The sequence below is a fragment of the Engraulis encrasicolus genome, chromosome 17 (assembly GCF_034702125.1).
Source record: "Engraulis encrasicolus isolate BLACKSEA-1 chromosome 17, IST_EnEncr_1.0, whole genome shotgun sequence".
NCBI classification, from domain to species: Eukaryota; Metazoa; Chordata; class Actinopteri; order Clupeiformes; family Engraulidae; genus Engraulis; species Engraulis encrasicolus.
The window spans coordinates 6,755,350-6,766,294 of record NC_085873.1 but is presented as its reverse complement, the minus strand read 5'-3'; the positions used below and the strand labels follow the sequence as shown (position 1 = coordinate 6,766,294).

The 10,945-nt window shown below is 47.0% G+C and overlaps 1 protein-coding gene across 1 annotated transcript in view; it reads left to right on the top strand.

Moving 5' to 3' along the window:
• Window positions 1-1,522: 1,522 nt before the first annotated feature.
• The window catches only part of tbkbp1 (TBK1 binding protein 1), a 63,708-nt gene continuing 54,285 nt past the window's right edge, over window positions 1,523-10,945 (top strand). The window contains exon 1 of the mRNA XM_063221109.1: window positions 1,523-1,819. Within this exon, the coding sequence (XP_063077179.1) occupies window positions 1,523-1,819 (297 nt within the window). The remainder of the gene's footprint in view (window positions 1,820-10,945) is intronic.

Below are 10,945 nucleotides of genomic sequence, written 5' to 3'. Positions count from 1 at the left end.
GCAAATGAGAGAGAGAGAGAGAGAGGGAGAGAGAGAGAGAGAGAGAGAGAGAGAGAGAGATGGAAAATATAAAAAAAGAGGGAGAGGGACACTTGCCAACATGCGTAACAGAAATCTTTTTTACTTTATCCCTCTGTCTCTCTGTGTGTGCGTGTGTGCGTGTGCGTGTACAAATTACGTGTGGGTGTGTATGTGGTAGGGGGAGAGTAAAGAGAAAGAATGGGACAGAAAACAAGACTACTATACTATATACTATACTATACTATACTATACTATACTATACTATACTATACTATACTATACTATACTTCTGCTACTACACACAAAGAAAGAAAATGCATCTCATGGGCACTTGTAAGGATACGACCTAGTGACTACAAGAACCTTAATATAAAGCGTTGCCAAATAACATAATTCAACCCCAGCTCAGTATCGGGTTTAGCCTATTTCGTAGCAGTTTACCACGAGTCAGCAGCATGCGGTAGATGGGACAGTGTCTGGGGAATTGGATAAGCTTCAAAACAACCCTGGATGCTCTGATTGGGGCAGGGGGCGGATCTAGCCATTTTTGGGCCCTAGGCGAAATATAAACAGAGGGCTCATTTTTTTAAACACGGAGCGAGGGTGCTATTGTAGTGTTTTGCCTCATCTATCTTCTATCATATTTTTTGGTGTGTTTATCGTGACTGTTGTGACAGTTGGGGCCCCTATGGTGGGCAAATTTGGTCAGGGCCCTAGGCAATTGCCTAGGTTTGCCTAATGTAAAGTCCGCTTCTGGATTGGGGGAACTGTGGCGAAGAGATGAAAAAATGAAAAACAGAGGCAGGATATGAGAGTGGGGGGAAATCGGCGGGGAAAAAAATACTCGAGCATATCGGCTGGGGGCGTTGCAAAATGCTTGCGGCGTATGAAAATAAGCAAAGCTGTCCAAAAAGATGCTGAACTTACATAATAGAACGTCCCTCTTTCTGACTCTCTCTCTCTCTCTCTCTCTCTCTCTCTCTCTCTCTCTCTCTCTCTCTCCCTCCCTCTCTTTCTTTATTTCTTCCTGCCAACTCCACCTCTCCCTGGCATTCGATTAGTCCTGATGCACTTCCAAGTTGCTCAACATCAATCGTTGCCCGTTGCTCCCTTTCTCTGCGATCTTTCTCTGCTCACAACAGACTTTATATAATACCCATCTCTCTCTCTCTCTCTCTCTCTCTCTCTCTCTCTCTCTCTCTCTCTCTCTCTCTCTCCCTCTCTCTCTCTCTCTCCTTCCATTTAATGAATGTACCAGGCATTTTAACTGATGACAATGAGTTACAGTAAATGACCGTTCAAACTTTCTCCTTTTTTCTCTCCCCTCTTTCCCCCTTTCTCAATCCCTCTCCCTCCCAATCTCATCCATCTCTCTCACTCTCTCTCTCTCTCTCTCTCTCTCTCTCTCTCTCTCTCTCTCTCTCTCTCTCTCTCTCTCCCCCCCTTCCTCCCTCTCTCCAGGTTGAGGCCCAGTCTGTCTGCGAGGAGGTGAGGTGGTGGCATGGAGTCTCTGTTTGGAGGAGGGGAGCTGCAGGGTCTCCTGGGGGGAGGCGATGGGGGTCACGGTGGCCTGAAGGAGGAGGTGGGCATGGGCATGGGTATGGGCATGGGCGTGGGCATGGGGGTGGTGGGCTGCGGAGGCGTGGGGGGCTGGAGGGGGTCGCCCTCCCCCGAGGAGATGTACTCGGCGCCCCACTTCGCCGTCATCACCGCCTACCAGGAGATCAAGAGCCGCCTGGCCGGGCTGGAGCGCGAGAACAGCAGCATCAAGCGCAAGCTGAAGATATACGAGATCAAGGTATGTTTATATGAAGATATACGAGATCAAGGTATGTTTATATTGGATATACGAGATCAAGGTATGTTTATATGAAGATATACGAGATCAAGGTATGTTTATATGAAGATATACGAGATCAAGGTATGTTTGTATGAAGATATACGAGATCAAGGTGTGTTTGTATGAAGGTATACGAGATCAAGGTATGGGTGTGGGGTGGAAGTGGAGTTTGTGATAAATGAATGTTTTATTTACATTCATATACTTTATATTAAGTTTATGTACATTTGATGGAAAACTGCCTCAGACACACAGACACAGACACACACACACGCACATACGGTACACACACACACACGCTCTCACTCTTTTTTACTCACTCTCTCATGCTCACACACACATGCACACACTCGCACACACACTCACACACACATGTACACACTTTTTACACACTCTCTCATGCACGCGCACACACACATACACACACACACACATACACACACACACACACACACACACACACACACACACACACACACACACACACACACACACACACACACACACACACACACACACACACACACACACACACACACACTTTGACTCATTATTAGGGGGAGACCACAGGACAACCTGAATATCGTGATTACACTGTAGTTGTTTTACAGAGTGTTCCACTTAAAACACACTAATGAAATGCAAGATAAAATCCTATTAGTCACACAGTCAGATAATGAAAATCTGCCCTCCAGTGCCTTTGGGCAGTACAGTACACTTGGGTGCTGCATAAAAACAGCACACACGCATGCACGGGCACACACGCACGCATGCACACACGAACGCATGCACACACGCACGCATGCACACACGCACGCATGCACACACGCACGCATGCATGCATGCACGCTCGCTCGCCCTCCCGCATAGACAAGTACGCACGTACACGCACGCACATAGACTCGCGCGTGTATGCACGTAGCCGTGCACGCACACACACCTCAGGGGCGTATTTGGATCACTGCATAAAAGCAGAGCACATGGGACCAATCAGAATGGGAGAATGTTCACACTGCGAAACAGGAACCCTAACTGTAAGGAGAAGCAGAAACACACAGAGATACAGAAGGAGAGAGAGAGAGAGAGAGAGAGAGAGAGAGAGAGAGAGAGAGAGAGAGAGAGAGAGAGAGAGAGGAGGGGAGAGAGGAGAGAGAGAGAGAGAGAGAGAGAGAGAGAGAGAGAGAGAGAGAGAGAGAGAGAGAGAGAGAGAGAGAGAGAGAGAGAGAGAGAGAGAGAGAGAGGTCCACTATCAGAGTGAGAGCGGGAAAGAGTTCCACAGTTTAGGGCCAGCAGCACTAAATGTACCAACGTGTGCCTACACTGCACATACTGTATAACATGAATAATAAACAAATGAGAATGTCTGCGGGCATATTGCATTACCAAACCCCACCCCCCCCCCCCCCCCCCCCCACACACACACACACACACACACACCTTTTATTTGTATTTAATTTCTTCTTCACCCTTCTTCTGCACACTTGTTTTGCAACGGCCATGCATTTAATTACAAGTGACACGAAAGTGTCTCTATGTACATGACAAATAAATATCCTTGAATCCTTGAATCCTTGAATCCTTGAATATATACGGCTACAGTAAGTATAAGTACATAATTGCGCTTCACACTTTGCACGCATATCCTCTTAGAGAGAGAGAGAGAGAGAGAGAGAGAGAGAGAGAGAGAGAGAGAGAGAGAGAGAGTTATAAAGATATAGTGAGGCACTGTCTGTCAATTAGACATCAATAAATCTATTTTTCATCAGTCCAGAGAGAGAGAGAGAGAGAGATATTTTTTCACAGAGATGGAGGAAGAAAGACACACACACACACACACACACACACACACACACACACACACACACACACACACACACACACACACGCACGCACGCACGCACACACACACACACACAGAGGAAAAACTCTCTCACCTTGTCTGGCTCTGCAAGGCTACTGTGTCACACTTCAGGTGGCAGCCTACCACTGACAGACAGGAACAAAAAAAATGTATGCCAGCAAAATTGCTGGATTTCTTTTTGTCATGGATTTCACAGTTGATTCCTCCCCTCTGTGAGAGGTGAGCACAGCGACAGACAGTCAGGTCGTAGCCCAGCCTTTTCTGTCACTCGTTATGGCTAAAGGGTTATGCTCCCAGACTATTTCACACTTCACTGACGAGTGAAAGTGACAAGTGAAAACCCCTGTGACCAACGCTGTTCATCCCTAATGGCTTCATAATAGTTGGACCTTCTGTCAGCTTGAGGCCAGTGAAAGGAAATTGAAAAGGTACACAACACTGATCAATGTTTCCCAAACGGTAATCGTCCAAACTCCAAAACATCTTGCCATATGCCATGTGCCGTGTGCGTACATTCTCTGTCTTTTTTAGACTTCACTTGACTTATAAAACATTAGTAAAACTCCTTGACAAGAACAAATAAAACAGTTGGCGTTAGATGCCAAAAGTGTTGATTCTTATGCTTGTGTGGCCATGTTGAAAGTAAATTTTTCAGCTTGGGGCAGACACTCTGTGAGGGTGTGAGGATGCTGGCCGAAATGCTCAACTCAATTTTTCAACCACAAAATAAAACTAAGGTGCGGCCTCTTTCTTGAAAAATCATGTTGGGAATCAGTCATCTTAAATGTATTATTGGTCTACAGAATTGTCATTTCCTCCTCCCCCCCCACACACACACAAGGAATACACTGCTTGTTGAGCTATAATACCCATATTTTTGTTCATTTAGCACATCTGCTGCCTATTGCTGTGAGACACTGGCTGAGACAAATAGTATATACCAACTGAGTTATTTGCCCAGAGTTAAGCTCAGGGTAGTTTAGGAGTGATGCAGGAAATAGGGAGAGAGAGAGAGAGATGGCGTAGGGCTGGGACATGACCCAGGCCAGATTCGAATCCCACTCCCCATGGGCAGCTCTGTATGTGACATTAGTACAATGTCGCCACAGCCAGGGCCACTGACAGCTTTTGTTGAGCCCAGGACAAAATCATCCCCCCCCAACCAATACATACACTGTAAAACATTGCAAGCCAGTTAAACTCAAAAAGTTAAGTTGCCCTTTTTCCTTAAGTTTGAAAGTTAACTCCACTTGAGGCTCATATTTGTGTCAACTCAAGTGAGTTAACTTACAAAAGTAAGGGTCAGCAGGGTAACTTACCTTTTTAAGTTTAACTGGCCTGTGTTTAACCGGATCACACCACACTCTCGATTAAAAGGTGCCAAACATAAACAAAAACTGTGTAAAATTGAAAGAAAAATGTCTGCACACTTAAATCCCCTTTGTGTTCTTTTTAATAATAGGCCAAGCTTTCGGTCTACTGACCTTCCTCAGGGCTCAGTTACAAATGGAACATACAAACAAACTTATCAATTAGGACTCATTAAGTGTTCAGTGACACCTGCACTGGTTGTAGTCCAAATGTAGTGTGAGTTGTAGTTTGTCCTCTTCTTCCTGGTTGTCATACTTCCTCTACCTAAGGTAGCTAGGCATAAAAATTACATCAATACATTTAAGTGTGCAGACATTTTTCTTTAAGTTTAACTGGCCTGCAATGTTTTACAGTGAACAATGTAATGAGGATCCAATTCTGTACCTCCTCATTCCCTGGGCTTTCAACCATGTAATAGCATACTGGTGTTGTAATTCAATCTGGATGAGTACTTCTACCTCTACTTTATACACCTCTGATTATCCCTTATTTTATCCGACTTGGTGGCACACACGTCTATCTCCCACATTGGGGGTTGGTGTAAGGTCACGGATCTGAAACTGCCCATGGAGACCTGAGCTGCACCAGTGGCGGAACAATTGCACACAGGGCCCCAGGGCAAAACCCTGAAAGGGCCCTCCATACAACCTGCCAAGGTCATAATAGGGCCCCCACCACCAATACGAGAGGGCCCTGGGCCCAGGGGCAAATGCCCTACTTGTAGCTCTGCCCCTGAGCGGCACCAGCACCATGCTGATCCCCTTAGAGGGCTTTTAAGCACTTGCTGGAAATGGAGAGGTGAAAGGCCTTATGGGACTTAGAAATACAGGTGGGCCTGACTGCTGACACACACACACATGTTGGCGCACACACACACAAATACAAGTTTGACTGCTGATACATACACAGGGGGACGCATGCACGCACTCACATACCCACACACAGACACGCACGCACGCACGCACGCACGCACGCACGCACGCACGCACGCACGCACGCACGCACGCACGCACGCACACACTCACACACACACACACACACAGGTGGGCCCGGCTGCTCTGCTGTCAAGGGCTGAAGGTCAAACGGTGGCTGCTGCTATGGAGCCTCCCAGGGGAGGGAGCTGGAGGTAGCAGTGTGCGTCATCAAAGACTGTACCGCACCACAGCAGGGTGTGTGTAGTGTGCGTGCGTGCGTGCGTGCGTGCGTGCGTGCGTGCGTGCGTGCGTGCGTGCGTGCGTGCGTGTGTGTGTGTCAGGGGTTTTGCTGTACCATATCACGCTGCCCTCTTACGCTGATTTTTTGCATCTGCTGATTTCTTTCTTTCTTTATTTATTTATTTTTAGCTTGGCTTGCTCTCCCCTGAGGGCAAGGACACATTATGTTCACTAACCGCTCATGTCTACCACTGGCCATTTTCAACACACACACACACACGTGCACACGCACGCACGCACGCACACACACACACACACACACACACACACACACACACACACACACACACACACACACACACACACACACACACACACACACACACACACACACACACACACTTCAGCCCCCATTAGTGGAACATCTGTTGGTTGAAGAGGCAGGGGCAGCTGTGGTCCTCGAGGGCTTATGCAGCAAACAGCTGAGCAGCCGACAGGTCAGAGGAGGAGAGGAGAGGAGAGGAGAGGAGGAGAGGGGAAGATGATGTGGAGGAGAGGAGTGGAGAGCAGGGAGGAGACGAGAGCAGAGGAGTGAAGGGAGGAGTAGAGGAGAGGAGAAGAGAGGAGAGGAGAGAAGAGAAGAGGAAGACAGGAGAGGAGAGCATGGAGGATAGAAGAGGAGAGGCGAGAAAGAGGAGAGGAGAGGAGAACAGGGAGGAGAGAAGAGGAGAGCGGAGTGGAGAGGAGAGGAGAGCAGAGGAGAGGAGAGGAGAGGAGAGGAGAGAAGAGGAGAGCGGAGTGGAGAGGAGAGGAGAGGAGAGAAGAGGAGAGGAGAGAAGAGGAGAGCGGAGTGGAGAGGAGAGGAGAGGAGAGAAGAGGAGAGGAGAGAAGAGGAGAGGAGAGAAGAGGAGACGAGGAGAGGGGAGAGGAGAGGAGAGGAGAGGAGAGAAGAGGAGAGAAGAGGAGAGGAGAGAAGAGGAGAGGAGAGAAGAGGAGAGGAGAGGAGAGAAGAGAAGAGGAGAGGAGAGAAGAGGAGAGGAGAGAAGAGGAGAGGAGAGGAGAGGAGAGAAGAGGAGAGGAGAGGAGAGGAGAGAAGAGGAGAGGAGAGAGGAGAGGAGAGAAGAGGAGAGCGGAGATGAGAGGAGAGGACAGGAGAGGAGAGGAGAGGAGAGGAGAGGAGAGGAGAGGAGAGAAGAGGAGAGGAGAGGAGAGGAAGAGGAGAGTGGAGTGGAGAGGAGAGGACAGGAGAGGAGAGGAGAGGAGAGGAGAGGAGAGGAGAGGAGAGAAGAGGAGAGGAGAGGAGAGGAGGGGGTAACAGAGTACAAAGGGGGGTGGGGGAGGAAAGGATGGGGGGCTATTGTATAGTATGTAACACTTGAGAGGTCAGAGAGGAGGAAAGGAGAGAATAATAGAGGGTGGGAGAGAAAATAGGATTAAAGAGAAAGATGAAAGCAGGAGAGAGGAGAGGAGTTGCGAGTAGGAGAGAGGAGAAGAGGAGGAGGAGGAGGAGGGGAAAGATATGAGAGCAAATGAGAGGGAGTGAGCAGTGAAGAGCAGGGGAGGAGGAGAGAAGCTACCAGGAAGAAGATGGGAGGGGAGGAGGAGAGGGGAGGATTTGAGGAAAGGGGAACGCATTAGTGGTGAGAGGATGACAGAAGAAAGGAAATGATGAGAGGAGTTTAGAAAAGAGGAGGAAAGAGGTGGAAAATGTGAGAGGAAGGAAGAGAGCAAGAGGGAGAGGAAAAGGAGGAGAGGAGAGAAGAGGAGAGGACAAATGAGGGACAAAGAGAAGCGAGATTAAGACAAGAGAAGAGAGGAGGAAAGGGTGAGAGGAGAGGAGAGGATAGATGAGATGACAGTTGGAGAGTGTAAAAAATGGAAAAAAGAAGAGTGGGAGGTGAGAGCGAGAGAGGAGGGAGAGGGGATCAAGAAAGTGAACATAAATAGAAAAGAAAAGAATAGAAGAGGTGAGATGATGGAGGTATACAGGTATAGAGAGATACTGTGTTTGTCTATAAACACACACAGGGACCCTCAATACCACGAAAGGCTAACAAAACAGCTAACAGAGCCTAAGCACCATCTGTTTAGCGACAGCACCTGTTCTTGATATAACAACACCGCATACTCTAAAACAGTCACTAGCACTAACACTTGCTAACGCTAACCTAGCACTAGAACCTAGCGTGCTAACACAAACGTGGGCGTGAGGAGCACAAATAGATGCGCGCACAGAGGTGCTGTTAGCGTTGCTGACTCTTGAATTTGTGGATGCGATCAGGGAAAAAAAGTGGTGGGCAGGAGGAGAACCAATGAATACAGGGGCGGAGGAGAGACGAAGAAGTTCTTGTTGCTAGGGAGCAGAAGTGAGAGTTCTACTGTATCTGTACACGTGCGTGTGTCGTGCGATGAGGTGTTGTTGCTAAAACAGTCTGGGCAGCCGTACAGCAGTCTGGGGGAGCGTTTTGTCTCTGTGTGACTCAGGTGTTTCCCCAAAGGATGAGGCTTGAACTAAAGCTTGAAAGCGAATGCTGAACTGAGCTGCCTGCATGTCTTAAAACTATGTGCAACATTTAAAACAGTAAAGTTTAAGGGCAATTTTGTCTGAATGTCACCATAACACACCATATCCTAGACATGTGGTGTAATAGTGTTAGAATGATGTCCTAAATAGTAACATCACAATTTTCCCAAAAGTCCAAAGTGATTGGCTGACTGAGTGTCTCGTTCTCTCACAGCCGTGCATTCTGGCATGATATGGACTATTTTGGGGATAGCCATATGGTTCGGTAGCAACAGTATCCAGCTATGACAATATGGTGATGTTTGGACGCCATTATCCAAGAGCATCTGGATTTGAAATTCCGAATGCATGGAACTGAAGCTTGTTTGAAAGCGATGAGCTGAGTGTTGCCTACTGTGTTCATGCAATGTGTTCGAATACATTTGAAAAAGTTTAATCCCTTTGCACAGAGCCTATGTAATAACCTTACAGTCACCAGAATTGTCACCAGAAATGTGTTAATCTGTTACCCAAGGGGCCAGGCTCTTTGTAATGTCATAGCAATGGTGTTATGATGTAGTTGAGTATTTTTAAGCAAATAATGAATAGGACTGCCAGCGACTCTCTCTGCGCAAAGAGGCTATGGACAATCTTGTCTGCATGTTACCATAACATAGCAGACACATAGGCCTAGTGCAGTAGTGTTGGGATGATATACTGAAAAATAACATCACAAGTTCAAGTCCCAAATTCTTGGCTTGTTTGCCAAGTGACTGCCTGACAAAGTGGCTGGCTCAGTCTCTTACAGCAGTATATTCTGCCATGGACATAACAATAAAATAGGGGCCTTCTGGGGATATAGTTATATGGTCGTTATATGGTCATAAAACAACAGTATCCTGCTATGAAAAATGGTGACGTTTGGACGCTATCGCCCAAGAAGATCTCGATTTGGTGTCTTAAATGCATTGCAATATTTTTCTTCGTTTTTTCTTTTTTTGGTGCAGCATGCTACCCTACCAGGACTTTAACCTTGTGTGTGTGTGTGTGTGTGTGTGCGTGCGTGCGTGCGTGCGTGCGTGTGTGCGTGCGTGAGAGAGAGAGAGAGAGAGAGAAAGAGACTGTATGTGAACTGCTGTAAGGTTGCTTGCTGTGTGCAGGGCTGATAGTATTCAGGCTCCATGCCTGATTTCAGGCTTGACAGAGTTTACCAAAAAAAAAACATATTGATAATAATTGGCCATTAGGTCATTCTTATTTCAGGAAGTATTACAAGTCCTTGCTGTGTGTGTGCTATATGTTTCGTCAAGTGTGTGCTATATGTTTACTGCAATGTACAATAATGTGTATTGTCTTTGTGTTCTTGGTATGTTGTTGATGTTGCCACCAAGGTTATGTTGGCTTGTTGACTAATGTGAGGCAGATAGATAGCAAAATCATAAAATAGACTGTTAAACATCGAGTGACATCATATGTAGATACTACAATGTTGATTTTTCGCTTCAATTTTCACAAGAAAAATATATGACTAAAGACAGACTAAAGACAAAGACTAGACTAAAAGACTATCAGAGTAAAGACTATCAGACTAAGGCCACTGACTTCAGTCCAGTCATATGGTTTGGTAACATTCAGAGGAGAGTATCCACCCGTGAAGTAGGCCTATGGTGACATTTGAAGGTCCAAGAAATCGTCCTGAATTTAGTGCATTACACTTGTTTGAAAGTGGCTGGCTGACATAAAGTAGTGACTTTTGGACAGTCTTTTGGGGTGCTTAGGGGCTCAGGCTTGCAGCCGAAGGGTTGTTGTTGGTTCAATTTCCTGACCCTCCAGGTTCCAGGGGAGTTTAAGTAGTGCTCTCCCCCATCCTGACTGAGGTACCCTGAGCATAGTACCCTGCCGCACTGCTCTCTTCTTCCATTTGGGCTGCCCTCCTGTGCGGCTGAAGCATAAATGCAATTTTGCCCTGTGCAATGGAATGCTGTGTCTTAATGACCATGGGTGTTTCCCAGGTGGGCTTCACTTTCAAACATCACAGCATGCACTACTCTACACTACAGACAGCAAAGTGGGCTGGTGACACGAAATAGCAACACTTTTGGACAATCTTGTCTGAACGCGCCCACATCCACCCATGTAGTAGTACTGAGACATTTGGACGGGATTTGTCAAAAAGCCCCCTGACTATTTCAAGA